This window comes from Centropristis striata, chromosome 4, assembly GCF_030273125.1.
Source record: "Centropristis striata isolate RG_2023a ecotype Rhode Island chromosome 4, C.striata_1.0, whole genome shotgun sequence".
Lineage (NCBI taxonomy): Eukaryota > Metazoa > Chordata > Actinopteri > Perciformes > Serranidae > Centropristis > Centropristis striata.
In genome coordinates, this window is record NC_081520.1 from 40,774,269 (window position 1) to 40,800,025 (window position 25,757).

Here is a 25,757-nt window from a genome sequence, read left to right on the forward strand (position 1 = left end):
CCACCGGTGATCTTGCTACCAGCCGGGGGACAGCGGAGCCGCCGAGAGGCCCGCAGCAGCTTCTTTGTTGCCCATAAAATCAGTGGATGTGTGTGGCAGAATGACATGAGGGGGAATAAAGCGTGAAAATAAATAATCTTGCAGAAAGCGAGAACTGGAGAAGCAAAGCAGCAGCAACACTCTCTCACAGACACACACACAACAAACATCCATCTCTGTTGCTCTACTACGTCATCTGGTATAACTGATCTGATTAGAGCTACCTACAGACGCTTTGATAGACATTCTAAGCTCCCAATAAACGGCTCTGGAGGATCGTAAACCACACCTCCTCTACGGAGAAAAGCATTGAACGTGTCCAGACCTAATCTCCAATGAGATTTGGTCTGGTGTTAGCCAGGCTACCAACAGCCAATACCTTTCTTCCTTTTGTCTGTAAATATGGAAATACTTAAAATGTATAATGCATCGCATCATCTTAATTTTAGTAGAGGGCACCTCATCAGGTTTTGTCCACTGAAAGAGAACCCTAGAGTGCACTTTATCACGAGGACATCAGGGGGGCCCCCTGCAGCTCCCTGAAGTCCACCAGCGCCACTGTGGAGGGAATCTTGATGCTCACCTAAGGCTGAGGGGGACATGGTCCAGCTGAGGGTCTTGCGCTCACTGCCACAGAGACAGGAAGTGTACTTGTCCCCAGAGAGAGGGGTGAGGGTGTAATCCAAGGAGGCGGCTGGAGTCACACTGACCTGTTCAACAGAAACAACGATATATTTAAAAAAACTGAACATTTATGGCAAATGCAAACAACTGTTAAATCTACATCACAATGCTGAAACTATTCTGGCATTTTTTTGAAAGTATACAGGTGCATCTCGCAAATATTTATGTTACAAATAAAAGGAAATACTAAGGATACTAAGGATTATTGTGCTTTAGACATGTCTCTGATTGAAAAGGGAGTGGATTAAGTCACTATCTGGTCAAATCTATTGAATAAGAAAAAGGAGACTTTTATTTTCTAGTTCAACTCATTTAAGTCTGTTGTTCATAAATTTGGATTAATTGGGGTCAGACATATATTAAAGAAGTCATCTGCATAAAAGCAAATTTTCCAGTTTGTCATCTCTGTTTATTTCTTTAGTCTTCTTGGTCTTCTTGTTGCATAATTAAATATTAGAAAATATTATATTGTAAATATTATCATTTAGTATTCAGATAAAACAATGTCAGTAGAAAAATAGCCCAGATATGATGGATATGGTCTTCATCCTATATCCACAGTCAACGTTTTTTCCTGACATTTATTATCTTAATTTTTTTTTGTTCCAGGTGGTCCAAATTAAAGATAGTCGGTGGTTCCTTGAGAAAAAAAAAATAGCACAGACTCCCACAGACACCAACTGAAGTATTGCTTTATCACAGATTTCCAGTCCAGGTAATATAAAACCATAAACTGCACAGACAATGGATGAATTCATCCATACATTTGTTATACATTTACACCACAAAATTAATTTAGTGATCCCTTAACTTATCCTATAGCACGATATTCAGGTCAGTTTCAATTCAATTTGCCAGGTTTATGACCAAAATATAGACAAGACTAACAACATTTAGTCCCTGTGAGGAACACTCATTACCATGATGCAGGTGGTCAGGTAGTTAAAGACGGTTGCCTTCAGTTCAAAGTGCTCCCCTCGGATGATGGAGTAGGGCAGGCTGAGCTCGAGGAAGAAGGGCTGGAAGACGGTAAGCTCTTTCCGAGGGGCCAAGCCGAAACCCTGAGGGGACAGACAGAAAGCCTCCGTCTCCCAGGTGGTGATGGTGTCTGGGACAGTGAGGGACACATCCCTCTGTCCGGTCCCTCTGGATCAACAGATTGAAAAACATGAATCAGAACTGGCAAAGAATGTGAATGTCAGTGGATGGTGGGACAACCTTATGCATGGGTAAGGCTAACTATAATAAAGGGTTAATTGCTTTAACAACACCACACTAGGTTACTTTTTGCAGACTCCTGCAGGGTTCTCTTCCAGGTTTTCTAAGACAGAAACACTCAGCCTGAGCAAAAAGTAGTGAGATAAGTTTCCAAAATAAACTGCAAATGATACCCCTTTTCGACTCTGCTTTCCAAGAAACGCTCATGCCAACTTCAAGCATAATAAAAATGGCTGACATTTTTGTTTTGATTTTGTGTCCATAGTAAAGTTTAGTGAAAATAAAGGCAAATAAAATAAAGGCAAAATGTATTGTGACCACTTTGAATCTCACACCCTGCAAGTACCCTGTTACAAAAAAAAAGTAAAACTAACAATAAAACTAATAAAAACTAGCAAACTCACTCTAAAAATTACTTAAAACTAACTGAATTTGAAAACAAAAATCCAAAACAAAATTAAAACTGATGAAAAATCCAAAACTATTATAACCTTGTTCGGAGCCTAGACTAGACTAGTCTAACAAAAGTGTACACTTAAACTGATTTTGATTTCTTTGGGGAGTTCCTTTTTTTAGGTGGCTATATTATTTTTCTGTGGTTCCCATCCAATTTAGTGCTTATCATACACACAGGCTTCTCCAAACAGGGAGCACACTGTCTGTAATAGACACTGGCTATGGATAAGGATATTTATGTAGCAACGTCATCATCCAGAAACCTACATCAGGTCACATGGGAAAGGCTTGGGAAAATAACATTTTGAAGCTAATACACACATACTTTGACCAAAATGTGAATGTTTGGACGTGAATACATAAGGAACACTACTGCAAAGCTACAAAATGATTTAAACCGCTAAAATAAAAATAATAACCCCCCCCCCCCTTTAAAAATAATGTTTAAATGTGAAATTTTTGTAGTTGTATAGTTGTAGTTGTATTCTTAAGGTCTAAGAAAGTCAAAAACTAAAAAATGCAGTAATACGGGGGTCCATGTTGCTGAAGAAATTCAAGCAAAAAGCTTAATTAAGAGCATAAACCTGAACATGATAAACACTCGTCCACAAAAGACAATTTTTTCTTATTTGTGCAGGGAGAAAGCACACATTAATGACCATCAATACCATTTGTGGCAAAAACTGACCCAACTTCCACCAGATCCCATATCCAGGTCTCAGGGAAGAAAGTGCGGACTGTCTCTATTGGTTCAGGACCAAAACCACCATCCACAACTTTCGATCCCAACATTGTGTCACTAACGTGACCAAATGCCACCCGACCACCACATTCTGAAAAGAACACAAAAACCCAGTCCATTAGAAACAGAAGAAAGCAATAACACAGTGATATGTTTTAAATATTCAACATGTGTGACAAGACAAAAAAATCAATCAATCAGAACATATAAATCATAACCGTACGATCCTGGTGGTATTGTCTTCCTCTGTACTTGAGGCAGTTAGGCACTCTGATAACCATGTTTGTTGCCATCTTCATTCCCACATTCTAAATAATCAAACAACATAACGAATCACTGGAAAGTTGATTAAATGTGCAACAACAAAATATGTTATGATATTCTTATATTAATTTCTCTGCAGGACATACCTGGAAAACTGTATGAGCCTCCTCTCTGTCATTATCATCAGGGTATGGCAGAACGTATCTTCTCGGTCTCACGTGCAGGCATTCTAAAGGATCTTTAACTTGATATGGAATATTAGTTTTTTTTTTGACTGGCAACAAGTTAAATATCTGAAAATAAAGGAAAGGTGTCATTCAAAGCTATAAAGGAACAATTGTTTGTTGTGAAATGAAGATCAAATAGGGAACTTTTAAAGGCACAATATGTAAAATATGTCCAGATTTTTTTGTTTCAAATATTCCAAAAAATGACATTATTAACAGAACAGGACTAAAATTTTTGCAGTATATGTATCGTGTTGTATTGTATGAAACAGTTGGTCAGAACTAGCAGCAGAGTAGAAACTGTAACCTATTAGCAGATGATGTTTGAATTTCTTTGATTGATTCCAGCAGTTACCTTGTCTGCAGTCAGAGTCTTCCCCGGCTCCTCGATGAGGACACTCTGGTCCACAGCGCTCACACCACACAGAGAGTGTGGCTGAGCCGTCACCTGCAGGATGGTCTCCTCTCCTGGGACGGCTGAGGATGGAGAAAACTCCAGCGACGCCTGACACATACAGAATGACACATTCCACAATCTGGACCTCAGAGGAGGAAGATGATCTTTTCAACCTGACACCAAAATCACTTTCAACAACAACACTTTCAAATTATGGTGCTCGAACCCGGTTTGAATAATTTTATTTCAATTATTTTTGCACCTAGCTCAGTTTTTGCTCTGCTTAGTGAGAGGAGGTAAAGTAACAGATGTGCTTCCAGCCGGGTTGAGAACTGCAGCAGGACAGGCGCATCAGTTACAGTCCCATTTAGAGTAAATAGATGTGTGCACAGTGTGTAAAGGGTAAAAAATGTTACATTTTGGTCGCTTAAAAATGTCTTGTTCAGTGTTTGGTTGGACAGATCGATTTGAAAAAAAAAACAACATGACAACAACAAAAAAACTACAGAAGCCTAAAAGCAGCAGTCCACAAACCAATGGGTGACGTCATGATGACTGCCAACTATCATTTCCAGTCTATTGGAGTTTTTTCAATAAATGACCATAAAAAGTGTTTTGAAACACAACTAATATACACTTTGAGTCAACACCTGCATATATCTGACAAGAGCAGTCGCTGCCACATGTCTTATACTTACTGACCTTATTACTGAAGCATTTCTCAGTGGAGAACTCAGCGTTGTGGGCGATCACAGTCTCACTGGGGAGGATGGCGTAAGCCACAACCTGGACAAGTGGTGCCATGTCTGGAGACACTGTCAGCTTGAAGGACACCTCACCCTCAGTCACTGAAACAGCATGAACAACAATCATCACTTTTACATGCCTCCATAGATCAATAAAACAGAATCACCTGGTCATGATAATTTAAAGGATCATTTCAAGACGTCATTCTTCACCTGATTGATCTTTCACTTCAAACTGTTTCAGTCCTTGCATGACAATGGCTCCTCTTGATAAAATCTGCAGAAATATAGGAAAATTACACAAAGAATGAGTCATGTAACAGTAAAGCCCAGTTCCTGTCAACAGCACATCACAACACTGTCAGCTGTTCTAGTGTGTGGTTATAACATTGTTTTTATCCATTTATCTCAACAGTAAATCATGATCATACAGTGGTTTAACCCATTAAGGCCTAAAGCGCCTGGAAAAAAATGCCTGGAAAACCTATGGGCGATTTTCAAATGACACCCTAAAACCTGAAGTTTTTCTGGAAATTCAACACCTACTAAATAATAGATTTTTCAGCCTCTGTAGCAGATAAAAATGAAATTCAAAAAGTATTTGAGAGCTTATACCCGTGGCTTTCATGAGAAGTTGAGTTTATTTGTCCAAACCTTCAATACATTTTTTTTAAAAATCAACAATCTCAGCAAATGTTACATTTGTCTGAATAAAAAATCCTATGCATAATACTAATACATGCCCATTAGCAAGATGCAAACATGATATGACCACTGAAAGAACAAGACATAGTTCTCATTAGCCTACTCTAAAAAAAAATATATATATATATATATAAATAATAATAAATAATAATAATAATACATTTTATATATTGCACTTTTCAGGTACTCAACGACGCATAAAGTAATATAAGCCATAAACAGTCATGATTTCTTATATCATCATCGCAATCAATTAGCCTATTATTATTATTAATATTAATATATTATTAATAATATTATTATCTCCAGATGGCCACAAATCTGTCTGTTCTTTGGTGAAAATATGTCGTCTAAAAACATATTCCTCATCCATAAATGCCGGTCGATTGGTTCCGAGGGTTCAAAGTCCGGATCAGCAATTAAATCACCGGCGCTGTTTTCATCAGATCTCTTCCGTCACTTCCTGCTGAGCTCCTCCGCTATAGTCGTCTTCCTCCATGATTTATAAGTTCTGGAAAAGTCCCATGTTGCATTGCGACACTCCCGCATGTATTCTGATCATGTTCTGATGCATTTCATTGGCCAAGAGACCAAAAATAGGTGGAAAAAAATACAAATACTACAAAATGACATATCCGCTGTCCCGGCCTTAATGGTAGAGTGACGCAACAGCGCTCCCGGTTTTAATGGTAGAAATGCGTTAATGCTTTCCCGGCGTCAATGGGTTAATTACATCAGACTGGGTATTTGTGCCACCATTGTGCTTTTGCAGATTTGTTTTACAATGTTTCAAACATTGCCTACTCTTATTCGACATAGCTGATGCTAAAGTGATCAAATTATTGTTTAGGTGTCCCTAGTTGTCCTCGTCTCTGGAAGAGGACTGGGACAAGCTGAGAAACATCAACATCCACTCACCAGATACATGACATCCACAGAGCCCTGGGCCTCCATCACTGCTGTGTATTTGATGGAGATGTCTTGTTCTTTGTCACAGGGAAGTGGTCCATCTTTCTTCTTCACCTCCAGGCTGCTGAGTGTTTTGGTATCATGAGATGAACTTTGGGCCAACGACACTGTGTGAGATGCAGATTCATAGTGCGCTACTCTGTCACCAGGGTAGACCAGTGTCGGTGTGCTGCTCACCTGGACAGCAGAAAAGAGACACTATAAGTTTCAGATTTGATCATCTCCATGAGAACATTGTAGGATTACTACTTCTGACTTACGTAGAAGGTGAGTTCCCTTTTATTGTTATCCGTGTTAAATGAGAAAGTTGCGATGCCATTGCTGTCAGTGGTGAGATTCTCTAAGCGACGTGCTGACCTACTTTTCCCTTCCAACAGGTACACTGGCATGTCAGCAATGGGTGTATCATTGTAATAAATGGCTTTAACCTGTCGGAAGCACAGAGTTTGATCACTGACAATGCAGATTATTTCAACTGACCTGTGAATACAATCACACTGAAGACAGGTGAAGACCACGTGCACTTACCTTCCCCTGCACATTTGATCCTTCTTCATAGATCTTGGGCATGTCAACGAAGGACAGCTTTCCAATAACATATGAAATGGCAACTTGCTGCTCCTGCGGGCGAGAAACACCTGTACAACAAGCCTCCATGTTACCATGATGTGTACCATATTGTTTCAATACATGTCAACTTCTCAATATACAAACTCTCTTTTTAAAATATAGAAAAAGACTTGCCTGTGCCCTCTTCTTCTACTTTGACTCTGATTTGAAGTAATTTTAGCAGCAACCATTCCAGACCTTTTGTAAAGGCTGACATTGGGAAGGTGAAAGTGGCACAGCCTTTTATGTCCGTCTAGAAAGCACATTAGAAAAAGAAAAAAATCAAATACAACGAATTGAGAAAGCCATACCTTCCAAGTGCTAAAGCTTTGGGTGGAGATACTTCAACAGGGGGTGGGATAATCTAACGAGCCACAATTTTTGATAGAGGCAGAAAAAAATGTACTGGGTTGTCAGTTTGTGGATGTAAACAACGCGGCGGTGGGGTCTGTGTTTACATACGTGATGCGTGGTGCCAGGACGCCGTGGTACTATGCAGACACTGTTCACCACTGGCGGAATTCATGATTATAAAGTGCCGTCCTTTCTATCTACCGAGGGAATTTACTGCGGTTTTGCTAATCGCAGCATATATCCCTCCAACCTCCAGCAGCAGTGACAGGAACGCGGCACTTAATGAACTGTATCAGGCCATCAGTGAACAACAGACAGCACATCCAGATGGTTTTGCTATAGTCGCTGGAGATTTTAATCATGCGGATCTCAAAACAGTTCTACCGAAACTCTATCAGCATGTGAATTTCCCAACAAGGGAGAAAAACACCCTGGACTTGGTTTACACCTCACTCAAAGGAGCATACAAGGCCTCCCCCCTCCCCCACATCGGACTTTCTGACCACCTCACTGTTATGCTAATGCCAGCATACAGGCCCAGAGTGAAAGTGGAGAAACCAACTAGGAAGGTGATTACAGTGTGGCCGGAGGGATCAAGGTCTGCTCTCAAGGACTGCCTTGCTATAACAGACTGGGACATGTTTAAGCAAGCAGCTACAAACAACAACCATATAGACAATGAGGAGCTCACAGACACTGTCTTCTCCTACATCCGCAAATGCACAGATGATGTAACCCACACAAAGACCATCACCACTCGGGCTAACAAGAAGCCATGGCTGACAGGAACTGTCCATCGGCTGCTGAGGGCCAGAGACAAAGCCTTCAAAGCTGGGGATAGAACTGGCCTGAGAACAGCAAGAGCCAGCCTGTCCCGTGGCATCAAGAAAGCAAAGCAGGACTACTCGAAAAAGATCACCAACCACTTCAAAGACAGCAGAGACACACGCAGCCTGTGGCAGGGCATCCAGACCATCACGGACTACAAGCCTGCATCACAGACCTGCGATGACAACATCTCTCTGCTCAACGACCTCAACAGCTTCTTTGCACGGTTCGAAACAACAAACACCACAAGCCCACAGAACCCCCCCCCCCCCCCAATCAACCCCCGCAAAGCAGGTCCAGACAACATTTGAGTCAACTTTGAGTCAAGCCGCTGTTCCATCACACTTCAAGACCTCCATCATCATACCTGTACCAAAGAAACCGGCTCCATCCTGCTTCAATGACTATCCCCCAGTGGCACTGACCCCCATCATTATGAAGTGCTTTGAACGGCTAGTCATTGTTAGAAAAATTGCATGAGGAAACCTTGAAAATTGATAATCTGTCACCGACAGAAAAAATCTGTCACCAACAGAAAAAACCTCACCATTTTTCTGCGCATTCTTTGATGGGGAAATGAAGAGCTGGAGAACGTCCAAGTTTCTCAGTTTAACAAAAGTTTTATTACAATACGTCAAAAAATGTGCACTTTACAGAGATCTCTGGGTTCAACCTTAACTCATGTCCCTGAATACAAACAGACGTGTTTTCAGTTCGTGAAGTCTGAACCCCGTCTCCCTCCCTGGAACCCATTAAAATAACCTTACAATTGTTTACAAAACATGCTGGTTGATTTCTTCCAGGAAGTCCCGCCTTCATGATCGCTGATTCGCCAGTCTTCTTTCATACCGTCACACATCAGGCCACCTGGGCATACAATCACTGCTTCCCATAACAAAGCCTTGTGGCCTGCTAACAAACTTGTTATGACGAACATACTGCCTTATTATGTTCTACAGAAATATAACAACTATTCTTTAGAGTTCTACATGTTCTTTTAAAGGTTAAAAAATATAAGACAGACAATACTATTTTTTGTGATTATAGAATCTTAATTAGTTTAAGCAAATGGAATATATGTAATTAAAGTAATCATAGTTTTCTACATCAATATTAACACACAAACACAATCAATGTATCAAAATCATATTACCTGATTAATATAAATGCATAGAGATATTTATTACAGTCAAGGTTTGACCTTTGATAGTGACCTGCGTCAGAACAGAGAACAGAGACAGAGAACAGAGAAATAAAGCATAAAATCACATACCAATATAGAAAATAATCAATTATTTTAACATCATGTCACACATCAAGTCCATCCTGTCCCCCACCCTGGACCCCTTTCAGTTCGCATACAGAGCTAAACGCTCCACAGAGGACGCAATCTGCTCTGCCCTCCACCCTGCCCTCACCCACCTGGAGAAAGCAGACTCACATGTGAGAATGCTCTTCATAGACTTCAGCTCTGCTTTCAACACCATCATTCCACAACAACTCATCTGTAAACTAGTCAAGCTGGGGCTAAACACCTCCCTCTGCAACTGGATACTGGATACCTCTGTGAGAGGCCTCAAGCAGTTCGAGTCGGCAATAACACCTCAAGCAGCATCACACTGAGCACAGGAGCCCCACAAGGCTGCGTTCTGAGTCCCCTGCTCTTCTGGTGAAGTTTGCGGATGACACAACTCTGGTGGGTCTCATCACCAAGAACGACGAGACCCACTATAGGAAGGAGGTCAACCGTCTGACCACGTGGTGCAGAGTCAACAACCTCCTGCTGAATGTCAGCAAAACAAAGGAGATTGTGGTTGACTTCAGGAGGGGCCACACCGAACACCCACCACTGACCATCGATGGTGCTGCTGTGGAGAGGGTGAGCAGCACCAAATTCCTGGGGGTGCACATCAGCGAGGACCTCTCCTGGGCCACCAACTCTGCATCACTGGCGAAGAAAGCCCAGCGGCGCCTCTACTTCCTTCGCAAGCTTAAGAGAGCGAAAGCCCCCACATTCATCCTGAACACTTTCTACCGGGGCACCATTGAAAGCATCCTGTCCAGCTGCATCACTGTGTGGGGCGGTAGCTGCACTGAACACAGCAAGAAAGCACTGCAACGCGTAGTGAACACAGCTGGCAAGATCATTGGAGCCCCACTCCCCTCCCTGCAAGCCACTTACACCAACCGCCTCACCCGGAAAGCTACCTCGATAGCGAACGACACCAGCCACCCTGCACACAGCCTGTTGTTAGAATAATTTGAATATTATACTTGTTGAAAATGAAATGTTACTGTCTTCCTCTCTTTTCCTCTTTGACATTTTTCTCCCAACAGTCATTACAAGGTAAATTCACTGAAACCTTGATAATGTCTATCTCTATGCATTTATATTAATCAGGTAATATGATTTTGATACATTGATTGTGTTTGTGTGTTAATATTGATGTAGAAAACTATGATTACTTTAATTACATATATTCCATTTGCTTAAACTAATTAAGATTCTATAATCACAAAAAATAGTATTGTCTGTCTTATATTTTTTAACCTTTAAAAGAACATGTAGAACTCTGAAGAATAGTTGTTATATTTCTGTAGAACATAATAAGGCAGTATGTTCGTCATAACAAGTTTGTTAGCAGGCCACAAGGCCTCGTCCTGTCCTGGGAAGCAGTGATTGTTTTGCCCAGGTGGCCTGATGTGTGATGGTGTGAAAGAAGACTGGCGAATCAGCGGAGGGGGAAGGCTGGACTTCCTGGAAGAAATCTACCTTCATTGATATAATTAAACGATGTTAGTGTAAAACTGGGGTTTTTTGCAGGAGTAGAGACGAGGTTTTCAGACTTCATGACCTGAAACCTGTCTGTGTGTATCAGGGACAGTTAAACTGATTCCTAAAGTGAATCCCAGAGCTCTGTAATTCACATTTCTTGACGTATTGTAATAAAACTATGTTAAACTGAGAACTCGGACGACTCCAGCTCATCATTTCCCCATCAAAGACTGCGCAGAAATAATTGGTGAGGTATTTTCCTGTTGGTGTCAGATAATTCAATTTTGAAGGTTTACTCATGCAATTTTTCTAACACTGTTCAGCCTCCTACCCTCTGGTAGGAGGTACAGAAGTCTCTACTGCCGCACCACCAGACTCAGAAACAGCTTCATACACCAAGCTGTTAGGATGCTGAACTCTCTCCCCTCACTCCCCCCCGCCACATCATCCAGTCTGACAGGAAGATGACCCCCAAAACAGTAACTTATGCTGCTACCTCCAGTCTTCCAGACTAGACTCCTACATTGCACATTCACACATTGCACTTTTTCTTTATTTTATTTTATTATTAGAGTTAGTAAATGTCTTTGTCTGTGTGTCTTGAATGTTTATTATTAGCATTAGTACATGTTTCTTGAATGTCACTTAATAATAGGAAATGTCTGTCTATCTGTGTGCCAGTGCACTTTACATGTCTCACCGTAGGAGAGTGGGAAACGCCCTTTCGATTCCTTGTATGTCTTGACATGTGAAGAATTGACAATAAAGCTACTTTGACTTTGACTTTGACTTTGAACTCTCCAGTTATCTCTAGGCCACAAACTGCCCTGATGTGGATTAAGTTGATCTACATGCTTTTTTTATGGTTCAGGGTATAAGCTCAATTAGGACATACACGGGTGTCCTTTCTCAATCATATCTTTCATCATTTATAATATATTCTGCATATTCCGTAACTTTAATCTCCATTGAAATGAATGGAAAATATAACAAAATTTTCACTTTTTTTTTAGTCCTACATTTACATCAGTATCGCTCTGATTCTGAATAATGCATTTTTCTCAAGCTGTTTTGGGGACCTCTGTCTCTACATCCTACAATTATGTTTTATCACCAGTTCTTCTCAACCATGACTCAGCACTTTTTTAGACAGCTGCCTACATTTACATCAGTTTCACTACATTTCTGACTGGTTTATTGCCCTTAAATTGTTTTGGGGATTTGTGCCTCAAAATACTACTATTGTGTTTTAGCACTAATTCTATTCAACCAATGATTCGGCACTTTTCCGACTACTTCAACCTAATTTTGCCCCTTTAGGCCACCATTGCAGTGTATCATCAGTTCATTAATGAACGTGAAAAATATTCCACGTTTTGTATACATTATTGTTGATATTCAGCCTTTCATTACATTCATATTGATTCCACCCAATCTCACTTTTCAAACTACCGGTATTCTTACTTCAGCTTCACACATTCCAGCCAGCAACATAGGGTAAGCAATTCAGCATCCAGCATTTCCACCACAATTTCTTCAGAAATGGCATTATCTAGTTTATTTTATTGTATTTTTATAACCTGGTGCTTCCTGTTATTACACTCTCCAATTTGCTGCTGTAATACTGTAGATTTTTCCGCTGTGGGATTAATAAAGGAACTTAAACATGCACATGTGAAAAATATTACTTTGCTACCAAAGTTGGTATTGTAGTAAATGAAGCAATACTTGCCTGCCAAAAAAGATTTAAAAATTAAATTGTTGTCACACTGAGAGTGGTGGCTTATGCTCCTGTCCACCATGATTGTAAAAGAAACATACTGTTAAACTTTATGTAAGCATAATGTTTTAGGTCTCTAAATCTGCTATTCTATCTACTGTTCTCTCCTTTCCTTTTGTAAAGGATGGTCCAGTTAATCCTATGCTAAAATAATTAAGAAAGGGAAGCCTCTCCTTAGCTTTTTTTTTTTTATCATTCAAACAACTCCTTTCATGGCTGCATTTAGATACTTCTTGGTCATTTTACTCTATTAGGAACCTTCCTAACCAAAAAGGCCTATCCCACCGCAGCCGATGTTGTCGCATTAAGCTAATTAATTAATTCATTATCCTTAACCACTGCACCATACATAGTGTTAAAATATTCAGGGTTATATGTACTGTATTCATACATTGTTTGCACCTTGTCAGAGAGATGAGGCTGACGCTGTCTTTACTGTACCTGCTTTGTCTCATTGTAGCATGGTGCAATAAGACCAAGGACTGTCTTTGCCCATTCAGGGGTGAGCAGATGGTAGTTAAGAGGTCGGCACATCTCAACTTTAATAGTGGCTGGCACAGGCTGTCCGTATGTATACCTAATTAGATAGACAGACAAAAAACAGTGTTGTTGAAAAGAAGCCATTCACTCACCAAACACAACACATTTTATTTTATTTTATTTTATTTTAAGAGTGTAATGAGTGAGCTTTCACTTACTTTGCACATGCTTCAGCTTTTATTTCCTTCTGACCAATACTAACTACAGCAGGTGCATTTAATTTTACATCAAATTTAGGCAAAACTGGGGACAAAATAGGATTGTTAGTTACTTCATTACAATTGGATTGAAATAGATGGTAAAAAAAACATCAACAAAAAAAAACTAACTTACCATATTTCTGTACCTTGAAGCTATGATGATTTTTATTTTCCCCAATCGACACAATAACTTGGTAGGTTCCTTCACGGGCCTCAGAGTTCAAAGCGTAAGAAAGCTGCAATATCTTACTGTCGGCTGTTTCATTCAGCCACTGTCCAATCCTGTTGCTGCTAGAATCCTGTTAAATAACGTCAATGAGAATGTGAATTCAGGGAGAACGTGTTCAATGTTTCTCTTTAACTTGCGTACTTTGTGCCCTTTTTGAGAAATCTTAAAGCACACACTTTCACAACACACTCTTTTAAACTACTCTCAAACAGATCCTGATAATATATATATTATAATAATATATTTTTTCATCGCAGGGATAAAAAAAATAAATTACTGCAAAAATAAAGTATATATGTTTGTGACGGCTGAAGTTTTTAGGAGATTAACAGGCTGAACAAAACAAATTAGTAAACTGAAAAATTAAACTTTAAAACAATAACTTTTAGTCTAATATACAGAGTAAACAGTCATACCTCAAGTTCGATGATATTATACTGCAAAAAAGAGAGAGAGAGAGCGACTTGTTAAAGGACAAGCTATTAGTTCAATAAATTCAGTTTAAGGAGATAAACTGCATGTCAAGTTCAACTCAGATGTCAACTCTTATATAATATTTATGATTTGAAAATCTAAAACAAATCTAAAACAAATCAAAAACATTCAAATAGTCCTTGCAGTATGTCATTCTGATTTATAGTTTTTCAGAAAAACATTCACAGTTCTCTTTAATCCTTAGTATAGTTTCACCTGTTGTTTCCAATTTAAATTGGTTTTGTAAATTAGTGTCAGAGGTTGATGGGTTTATCACTGGGCCAGAAAAAATATCGGAAGAACTTCAAACAGGACAGGCAGGTTTACTTAAAGGGGCTGTGGTTGGACTATTGACCCCCAGAATTACCAGCAGCCGGTATTCTGGTTCACTGGGGCTCAAATCAAAACTCACACCATTATCAAAGAGTATCACTAATACTGTGGTTCATCAGTGAGATCTGAAGAAAGCAGAGACTGTTCACACACTCACCAGCTGATTGACAGGTCTGAACTTGGTGTCCAGTGTGATGACTCTAAAATGCACTGAGAGAAACACAGAGAGATTAGATAAAGCTTTCACAGCTCTTTACTGAACTCTTAAAGGAACACTCCACCGTTTTTTCATATTAAAACATGTTATTCGGGTAAGTAAGACGAGTTGATACAGACCTCTTGCGTCTCAAGGCGTGCACTCAATCGCCCTGGCGCGCGGCGCCACTTGGCTAGCACTTAGCTTAGCCTAGTTCATTCATTAGGATCCTAACAGATGGACAGTTAGAAGCAACCAAACTCCTCCATGTTTTCCCTATTTAAATACAGCTACACGAGTAGTTAAACGACCAAGTATGGCGACACAAAATAAAACGTGGCGCTTTTCGAAGCGGATAAAAAGGATAACTATAATGTATGGCGGAATAGCACTTGGGAGCACTTCGACTCGGCGCAGTAATATCATCACTCCTGAAAAATCTTCTCCCCTCAGGAGTGATGATATTACTGCGCCGAGTCGAAGTGCTCCCAAGTGCTATTCCGCCATACATTATAGTTATCCTTTTTATCCGCTTCGAAAAGCGCCACGTTTTATTTTGTGTCGCCATACTTGGTCGTTTAACTACTCGTGTAGCTGTATTTAAATAGGGAAAACGTGGAGGAGTTTGGTCGCTTCTAACTGTCCATCTGTTTGGGTCCTAATGAATGAACTGGGCTAAGCTAAGTGCTAGCCAAGTAGCTCCGCGCGCCAGGGCGATTGAGTGCACGCATTGAGACGCAAGAGGTCTGTATCAACTCGTCTTACTTACCCGAATAACATGTTTTAATATGAAAAAACGGTGGAGTGTTCCTTTAAACATTGACACAGTGATTTTCTCTCAACTTAGTAACGACATCATTATTCATATCAAATCTACAAGTTGAAAAAGGTTAGAATAAAAGATAAATTACAGTTGCCATGTGCATTATTACCTCTACTGTCTACAGCAAAGAAATCTGGTGACGTCCTTGGATTTAAATTTAAAAATTAGTTGGCAAAGAAACTGGTAATAAATAAATTACCAATATTAAGGTGGTTACTCTTTTAACCTATTTTGAACAGGCTGACTGTAAAAGTGTGACATAAATACATACATGCTAACAAAACTAATGGCAATATAACTGTTTTAATGTTTACTTTTTCTCATATAGGCTAATGTTATTTTTCTCATAAGCCAACGTTACTTTTGAGAATCAGAATCTCTTTGTCATTGTACAAGTACAACGATATTGAGGTAGAAACTCTTAAATTCAATGCAATTTCTACATAAAACAAAGGATAAGTTAAAAGCAAATCTGTATAAGTTACAAATAAATATATGAATATAAATATTGCACATATTGTGCAATAACAGTATTGGGGTATAAAATATCTAGTGTGTTTGTTTTGGCCTCTTTTTGTCCTGAAGCGCCTCCTGAAGGGCAACAGTTCAGAAAGGTGGAGACCTGTTCATCCCACGCTCTTCCTTGCCATTTTACATATAAGATATGTTAACACTGAGGAAAATGTGATTTTTGCCCTGTGCTGCACATTTGCAATTGCTTGTAAAAGGTAAAAATGTTTATATACGCTGCCATATTTTGTACAACATCATAGATCATCACCTCAAGTTTACCTGTTTGTCCAGGAAGGTAGATTGGTTTATCTGTTTGGACGAATGTCATTGGATTGTAGACTTTAATCTGGACTTTCCTGACTTCTTTGGAGTAAAACGTGTCGCCTCGTACCTCCACCTCGAAATTTTTCACCACTTCATTCTCCACTACAGGAACCTGTGACATAAAGATATTTTAGACACCAAAAGAGCCAATACCTTTTACTGAAAAAATGATTCAGGAATACTGAAACTTGATCTGTTTAAACAAAAACTAAAATTAGAAATGTATGCCATATTACAAAAGCATTTAAACATTTACACAAAGGAATAAAATGTGTTGACCGTAAATTCAGTGCAGGTATGAAAGTCTTGAGCCGACGTCTGCTTGAGAAGGGTTGTGTTCGCCTCCTCGGACTTCAGAGTGACGGTCATGACCAGAGTCCCGCTGGGCTGCAGGAGACTCGCACAGAATTTGGTCTCAGCTCCGGCTTCAAGAACTGCAGGAATGGCTACCATGTACTTCCTACAGACACACACACACACACAGCAAAATCGGGAGTGTTAATTCAACTCACAGAGTGTTAAATTTAACACTTTTTCTGAGTTTATCTAGTTCTCACGGACTCTGAGTTAAAATTACACTTTGAAAAGTGTAAATATTTTAACTCTTTAATAGTGTTGAATATTTGACAACCTTGGTGTTGTTTTATGACACCACATAGGTGCACTTTTAACTCCAAATTGTGTGTTAATTAGTGTTAATTTTCAACATACATCGTGTTATTTTACGACACATTAAAGTGTATTTTCAACGCTAAAATTGTGTTATTCCCTTTCACTGTGAGTGTTAATATTTAAAATACATCGTGTTACTTTGACACATTAAAGTGTATTTTTTAACCCTAAAATCATGTTATTTCCTTTCACTAATGTGATAATTAACATTCATTGTTTTGTTTTACGATACATTAAAAGTGCATTCTGTCTTTAGCCGAACATACAAGTCACAAAATCTGAAAATCAACTCCAACTGAAGTGAATCTAACTCAGGTGTTAACATGTAACTTGCTTGTGTTAAAGTGTTAAAACAACTCCAAAATCAACACCCACTAACTCAAAATAACTAACACTGAAAAAACAACACTACAGATTTTTCTGTGCACACACACACATTACATGATATGTCATGTCACTGGATCTGACATGGAAAAAACTCCAACCCAGATGGTTATGCAACAATCAAAACTACTACCATTGACTTACATTAAATTCACTGAGCTACACGCTATTATTTTATTTTTCTACACAGTAAAGGCAAACTTACGGTCCTGCAGCTGCTTGACCCGCAATCATCCAGCTCAAGAAGCCACAGAGCGTCCATGTCCACATCTGGGTCCCAGGATGACCCATGACTTACTGAAGTGAGATGATCCTGACTCAGCATCTGTTAAATAGCCTCTGATTGAAAAACCCACCTCCGCTACAAACACACACACTCACCCACTCACTCATAAAGTAACCCCTTTACTGGATGTCCAGTGAACCCATAAGCCAATCATTTACAGACTACATGTTGATTAATAGTGTGTAGGGCTATGGAAGTAAATCTGTGTCATCGGAGTTTGAGCGTAGATTTTCAGTTTGTAAAAAAACTACAAAAAGTACTCTTTATGCAAAATTAACTGACTTGAAATATTTTGTTTGTATATTCTTAAAATAAACCATTAAAATTACAGTCAGCCCTATATGGAAGTAAATCTGTGTCATCGGAGTGAGCGTAGATTTTCAGTTTGAGAGCATAATTTGTCTTTCTCGTGCTCAGATTTGTTCTCCTCATGCTCACAAATTTGCCTTTTTCTTTGCATCTCCACAACATTTATCAAAATTATGACAATAATAGTGCTATTTAACAACTAGTTATTTTTCAGATTTGTTTTTAAGTAACAAAATAATAATAAATCAATAATAAATAAAAACAAATAACCATTTGCCTTTTTGTTTGCATCTCCATAACATTTATCAAAATTGTGACTTTAATTTGTCAGGAAATATGGTCAGAACAAGTTAAATGTAATACAGGACACCCTATTAACGGATTAGAATTGTTAAATGGGTTTAAACTTAGCCTCGTAACAAAAAATAAACTTTTTGAAATTGCTACTTTTTTCATATTTCTTCTTTCTATTCTTGTCAAAGTCACATGACCACCACACCAGGGTGTTGAGTATGCGTCGCTTAGGGATTTCATGAGTTAAGGTGAAGCATAAAGCTGAATATGGGAGATTATAGTACATTTAAAGTGTTTGTTACACGGGTGTCAACCATGGGTTCTTATGGGTTAAAGTATCAAAAGTACTCTTTATGCAAAATTAACTGACTTGAAATATTTTGTTTGTATATTCTTAAAATAAAGCATTAAAATTACAGTCAGCCCTATATGGAAGTAAATCTGTGTCATCGGAGTGAGCGTAGATTTTCAGTTTGAGAGCATAATTTGTCTTTCTCGTGCTCAGATTTGTTCTCCTCATGCTCACATTTTGCGCTCGCACTCAGATTTCTGCTGCTTTCTTTCAAAATGTGTGCGTGCACTTAAAAATCACATGCTTGTGCTCACATTTCTTCTTCTTGGACACAAACATTTCGCTCGCACTCAAATATGTCCTGTGCGCGCTCAAATCTAAAGTCTACGCGCTCAGATCTCAACTCTGCGCTCTCAAAACTTTTGTGCTCGCACCCAGAACACGCACGTCCTCTCAGGTTGAGGTGTCTGCTCAGACTGAACGATGTCCCGCCCTGTGCTTAAAGTAGTGTGTTTCACCAGCCAATAGGGAGACAGCTAGATTATGGCCCCGTCTTAGGTGCGTTCCCTCGCCTTTTTGAGCGCTCCGTCGGGGCGGGTATATGGTCTGTTTGTGAAACTGCTTCTCTCTTAAAATACACCAATTTACCATATTAGCCAGCTATTTGAATCGTCACCTATTTAAGACGCAGCATATTTATGTAGAATTAATCTTAAGTAGTCCTAAAAAGAGTTATCGTAATTTAAATTATATATATAATTTTTAATTATATATATATATATATATATATATATATATATATATATATATATATATATATATATATATATATATATATATATATATATATATATATATATATATGTTTTTTTATTTTCCACATGTACAGTGGTGTCACGATAGTCCAGTGGTAAAGGACACTACCATCTGTTGCATTTTAAACCATGGGACGCCGGTTCGCATCCCGTCCGCTGCACTCTTGCTGCATGTCTTATTATGATTTAAAATTTTTATTGATAAATTAATGTAACAGTAATACAATCCATGTAACCAGCTGCTTCTCTTATTGAAACGTTTAAGAAGAGATGATGGTCTAAATAGACTTGGCTACTTGATTAAAAAAGTTTAATGAAAAATACACTATGATGATGACAATGATTTGAGGATAACATTGGTGCATGTAATGCAGTGTATCACCGTCGTATTTACGCGGTCAAAGCCAGGGAGCGCGTGGCATTGAGGGGTTGAAGATGTGTTTCAAAAGTGTTCTGATAAACAATGTCAGCATAGTCCAAAATAGGTAGTAATAACTGGGTAACTATTCTTTTTCTGATCTGAAGAGTAAAACAGTTTATGGAACGGTAGAGTATGGCTAGATTACAACTTAGTTTGTTTGTGGTGGATTCAATATGATATTCAAAAGAAAGCAGTGGGTCAATCCAGAGGCCAAGATATTTAAAGGAGGTAACATGATCAAGTGGTGAGCCATCAATGAAAGAAATGGACAGATCAGAGACGTCACCAAGCCCTGGTTTGGTGCCAAACAACATACTACATGATTTCTTTTTATTCAAGATTAATTTATTCAAGAAGAACCATTTCTGGACTGAGGCAAACTCATGTTGCAAAGAATTTTCTATCACAGATTTATTATCATTAGACGTATATAGTATGGTGTCATCAGCATATAAATGTACTTGACAAACGGAGCAAGTTTTTGGAAGGTCATTAATAAAAATGGAGAAGAGGAGTGGTCCTAAGGATGTGCCTTGAGGTACTCCCTTCGAGACAATTAAATAGTCAGAATGATTTCCACTAAAACTTACACACTGTCGTCTGTTATGAAGATATGAGTTGAACCAAAGTAAACTATGTTGAGAAATACCAATGGAGTAAAGTTTGTCAAGAAGTAGGTAATGGTCAACAATATCAAAAGCCTTAGTTAAATCAAGAAATATTGCACCAGTAAGTTTGCCATTATCAGACGCAGAAAATACATCGTTGGTGAACTTTAACATTTAACATTTAACTTGTTCTGACCATATTTCCTGACAAATTAAAGTCACAATTTTGATAAATGTTATGGAGATGCAAACAAAAAGGCAAATGGTTATTTGTTTTTATTTATTATTGATTTATTATTATTTTGTTACTTAAAAACAAATCTGAAAAATAACTAGTTGTTAAATAGCACTATTATTGTCACAATTTTGATAAATGTTGTGGAGATGCAAAGAAAAAGGCAAATTTGTGTTTCTGTAAGCAAAGGTGTCTTGTTTTTTTAAATTTTAAAATAAGAAATCATACATATAAATACCATAAACGGCCACTTGTAACGTATATGTCACATCACAGATCTTTGATATTCAGTATATTCAGTAGAGTAGTATTTTTGAAAAAACATCATAAATGTGTTCTATGTGGTCCACTTGGTCTGTGGCATATCCCCCATCATTTTCCTTTAAGGATAACTGGGTCGGGGTTTTATGGGTTAAGTATATTTTTTCACATTTTTTATTTTTCACAATTTCACAGTGTGGTAATAGTACTTTTACTTAAGTAATGTATCTGAATCCTTTAGCACCATTGGTTCTAAAATAGATTCTGCATCTTGTAGACACAATGCTTTATTCAGTCTGTCCAAAAATGGAAAATTATTTATTATACTGTAAAGTTTCTATATTGTTGCACTATCAATCTAATTTTAGGATATAATACACATTTTAAGCATTTTTCTGTGTATTCCTTCTATGGTAACAATGCCAAGATTTTAGGGTTGTTGTTAACTATTTTTGTAAATCAATTTGCTGCATCAGGCAGTTGAGTTCTGTTACATTGCCCTTTACCCAGCGTGGGATGTTTGGTTTTGCCACGCAAACAGCTCTAAGGCTGATTACGCGGGCCAAAGTAGACAATTTGTCAAGTAGGCAAACATTTGCAAACTTGGGGGCAACAATAAAACAAAACAATTTGGTTTTGCATGACTATATAAGAAATATGCATGACATGCAACCACTTTCAGTTCACCACTGTCAGTTTGAGGCTAAATATTATAATATTTTAAATGGCTGTACTTACACATACGTTATGATATCTGTCATCTGTACATAAAATGGGAGTGATATCATCTAAAAGGTTGGCAGTGACAGTCGGTGTAGTAAAGGTTACTTTTTGTGTTTCATCAGCACACCCCTTCCGTACAGCGTGGGCATGTGTTTTGTTTTTTTGTTTTTTCATGCATGAAAAAAGCACAGCTTGTGCCCTCTTTCTTTTATTGTAATTATTAACAACATGTTTAAACAAGAAAGTGCATATGAGAAATTAAGGCCATACATCTAAAAAGGTGTGTTTGATCAGGTCTGACACCAACACTCAGATTGCAAGAGATTCTGTCCTTTTGTTTGATCGGTATGCAAGAAAAGTTACTTTACAAAAAAATCACTCTACTGATTATCCATGGATTATCTAAACATCATGCTAAACCGAAACAATCAGTGCAGAAAACCCCCATATGATTGTGAATTGTATGAAGAGTGGGCCAAAAGCAAGACACTGCCATGCCAGGATTCTGACAACATATCATGACTCAATCAGCGGGCTGTCAGCTGATTAAAGCTGTTGTGTACAAGGTTATTATAGTTAACGAAAACTAACGAAATAACGAAAACTAGAATTGAAAAAAGATTTTCGTTAACTGAAATAAAAATAAAAACTAGAGTTTTTAAAAAAACGATAACTAACTGAAACTGTATTGTGTGGTTACAAAACTAACTAAAACTAACTAAAATTATAGTGGAAATGTCCTTAGTTTTTGTTTTTGTCAACTTTTTTCATTCATAATTCAGTGTTTCTATTTGAATATGTTTACTGAGACTGGGATGTCTACACTAGAACCAAAATTCAAAACACCCAGAACTGTAAGAGTTCTTTATTGGGGCTGAGATGGATAAAATGGCAAAATTTATTATGACCTCTTTGAATCTGGCACCCAACACATAGCCCATTACAAAAAAACTAAAACTAACACTAAAACTAATAAAAACTAAACTAAAACTAAGCATTTTCAAAAAATAAAAACTAAACTAAAACTAGAAAACTCACTCTAAAAACGAACTAAAACTAACTGAATTTGCAAACAAAAATTCACAACGAAATTAAAACTAAAACTAATGAAAAATACAAAACTATTATAACCTTGGTTGTGTATGACTTCCATGTCTCAAATTAACTAACATGATGCCTCATTAAATCAGAAACACTATATCTATTTAAACAAAGGAAATACAGTTTTGCTTGGTGCTGTTGACACCACTCTTCACATGCAGAATGCAGAAAACCCCCAACAAGGAAATCCAACGCAAAGCTTGGAGTAACGCCAAGTCAAAATATGGAAACATGTCTATGTGTAGCAGCAAGCCTGTTGGAGAGTAGTCAACTACATGTAAATTAACTAGTATTTCAACTACATTTTTTCAGTAGCTTGCTGGTAGTTCAACTGTGTTTATATTTGTATTTTATATTTTACCATATTTTACCATATTAAGTGTGTAAGCATGCTTACACAACGATCAAACGATCAGCTAAATAGCTTTTTCTTCACTCTTTTAGTTGTGGTCAGATGATACAAAAGCCAGATTTGTTTCCAAAATTGCTGTCAAAAGTTTAACCCTTTTATTTTCAAAATGTGGGTTTGCGAATAAAAGAAAACCAAACAACAAATACACGGTCGCCCATGAAGTTGGAATATTTTTGTTTAACACAATCCTCTGTTAGTTGTGGTTTCATTTTCATTGTGATTTTTGTAAGAGATTGATTGATAAAGTTTTGAGAAGATATACACTTTATCAGTCAAGAATAAATCACATTGTCACAATCATTTCATGGAAAGAGGTAAATAATAATATAAAATAATATTAATGAATTAATTACCAAACTGTGAAATTACTCCACAAGTAAAAGTCCTGCATTCAAAACTTACTGAAGTAAAAGTACAAAATGTACTTAAAGTATTGTAGTGTTTTATATATTATAAATATACCAAATTGCCAATACATTTGGAATAAAATATATTTTTTAACCTGTTTCCATGAAATGATTGTGACAATGTGATTTATTCTTGACAAATAAAGTGTACATCTTCTCGAAACTTTCAATCAATCAATCTCTTCCAAACATATCACAATGAAAATGAAATCACAATTAACAGAGGATTGTGTCTGAAAACAAAATGATTCCAACTTCATGGACGTCCGTGTATTATTGGATTATTATTATCTATGCATAGCATAGCTTTTGCATTATCTCAAGGTAGAGCTAATTTTAACTACTAAACATACTGTTATGAGGTTTAATAAAAAATACTGAATCACTTTATATTTAAATTAAACATTTTTTTATGTTAAACCGTGTTAAAAGAACAACAACAAATACAATATAAAATACAATTGCAATAAGTCTTATAGAGATATGTACAAATATGTATATGTAACAACAGTGTCAACGTGACAAAGTGAATTATTGCACATGATTTCTATAGAAAGTAAGTATTGCGAGGATTAATTATTATAAACAAATAAGTTATGAATTATGTGCTCATGTCTGCTGCCATGTTGCACCAAAATTTCCTAATGGATGATAAAGTGGTATAAACTCTTAAATATATTTGTTCAGCTTTAATCTGACAGGAACAAAATATGGGGGCCAGCAACTATAGCACAACTTCCACTCTGCCGCATTACTAAATAAATAAATAAATAAATAAATAAATTACACCTCCCTCAGAGCATCAGACACTCTGATTCAATAGACGAGTAATCGACAATTGACTTTTAATCATGTTTGCACATTTACACCTCACACCATTATCTATCCTAATGTATTGTCACCCCTCACCTGCTTGCTTGTTTTTAAGATACGATAAAAAAAATGAGATAAGATAAAATAAGATAATATAAAATTGAACTGTATTAATCCCTGAAGGAAATTCTGGTTCTAGATTGCCTTCAAAGTTTCAAAACAATTACAAAAACTATCACAATATAGGATAATATATGTTAACAATGAACAAAATAGGCAACAATAACAATATAAGATAACAATAACAACAACAAAATGAAATAACAAAATAGCATCAAATAGGTTAAAATATACAAATATAAATAAAATAAAAGCCCAAATGCTCAGCCTGTCTCTTCATGGATGAGTGATTTAATGTCTTTTCTGTCTTTGGAAAAAAATAAATATTCCTTGAGAGGCTCAGTAGCCAATTTTTATAAAAGATGGCAACCTCTCATCACATATGTGAGTCCCCTCACCTCTCTGGACCCCAACTGAGTCGATCTGATGCATCCAATTTTAATTTATTTTATTAAGGTTTTTTTTTTTTAATGAGCACACTCAGCATCCTGTGTTTATTTATGCATTGCTATTGTTAGTATAATTGTAAATGTTTCTGTTTCTCTGCTCTTTTGCCTCCCTTTAAATTATTATAATACTATGTATTTTATTTATTTCTCTTTTTGTTTTGTGGGTTGTCTTTTTTGTGGTTCTTCGTTCTAATGTACCGTTTAAAAAACAAAAATGTGGAAAACAGCTGTGGAATAACATGTCTTGTACTGATGCTTATGTATGCTAATTTCCAATAAAAAATATTATTTAAAAAAAAATGAAGTCCGTATATAGAATTTTTCTTAAATCTGTATTTTTTTTAAAAAGTTTCTAAATACAATTTTCTTCAGTCTGTATATTTCTTTTTTAAGTTTGTATATTTTCCTAAGTCTGTATATATTGCTAGTATGAATAATATCTATCTATCTATCTATCTATCTATCTATCTATCAGGACAGGAGAAACTTTACACATCAAGAGAAGTATCCAGTCAGAGGCATTTGTAGCAAATTGCAACAAATTGCAACGTCATAGTTGCTGAATTAGTTACAATTGAGCAAGTAATTCATGCATTATTGTTCACTGCTTTTGTTGACGCCAGCGAGCGTAATAAAGTCACATGCAGAACACCATGTGTGACTGCTTTCACTTGGAAACTGGACCCAATTTTGAATTTAAAAAAATACTGATACTGCTCTGCACCCACA

General features: G+C 37.3%; 1 protein-coding gene across 3 annotated transcripts in view; it reads right to left on the reverse strand.

Moving 5' to 3' along the window:
* The window catches only part of LOC131969682 (alpha-2-macroglobulin-like), a 36,575-nt gene extending 18,758 nt beyond the window's left edge, over positions 1–17,817 (reverse strand). For all 3 annotated transcript variants that reach the window (XR_009394142.1, XM_059330816.1, XM_059330815.1), the window contains exons 1-20: positions 17,688–17,817; positions 16,706–16,886; positions 16,382–16,538; positions 14,728–14,780; positions 14,180–14,200; positions 13,668–13,833; positions 13,493–13,577; positions 13,236–13,371; positions 7,192–7,309; positions 6,976–7,085; positions 6,708–6,875; positions 6,397–6,624; positions 4,987–5,050; positions 4,730–4,875; positions 3,986–4,135; positions 3,550–3,696; positions 3,363–3,447; positions 3,086–3,230; positions 1,644–1,869; positions 623–749 (exon numbers count right to left, since the gene is read on the reverse strand). Coding sequence is in view for 2 of the 3 variants with exons in the window: in XM_059330816.1 (XP_059186799.1) it covers positions 623–749; positions 1,644–1,869; positions 3,086–3,230; positions 3,363–3,447; positions 3,550–3,696; positions 3,986–4,135; positions 4,730–4,875; positions 4,987–5,050; positions 6,397–6,624; positions 6,708–6,875; positions 6,976–7,085; positions 7,192–7,309; positions 13,236–13,371; positions 13,493–13,577; positions 13,668–13,833; positions 14,180–14,200; positions 14,728–14,780; positions 16,382–16,538; positions 16,706–16,886; positions 17,688–17,773 (2,599 nt within the window). In the remaining variant the exon portion in view is untranslated. The remainder of the gene's footprint in view (positions 1–622; positions 750–1,643; positions 1,870–3,085; positions 3,231–3,362; positions 3,448–3,549; positions 3,697–3,985; positions 4,136–4,729; positions 4,876–4,986; positions 5,051–6,396; positions 6,625–6,707; positions 6,876–6,975; positions 7,086–7,191; positions 7,310–13,235; positions 13,372–13,492; positions 13,578–13,667; positions 13,834–14,179; positions 14,201–14,727; positions 14,781–16,381; positions 16,539–16,705; positions 16,887–17,687) is intronic.
* Positions 17,818–25,757: the final 7,940 nt, after the last annotated feature.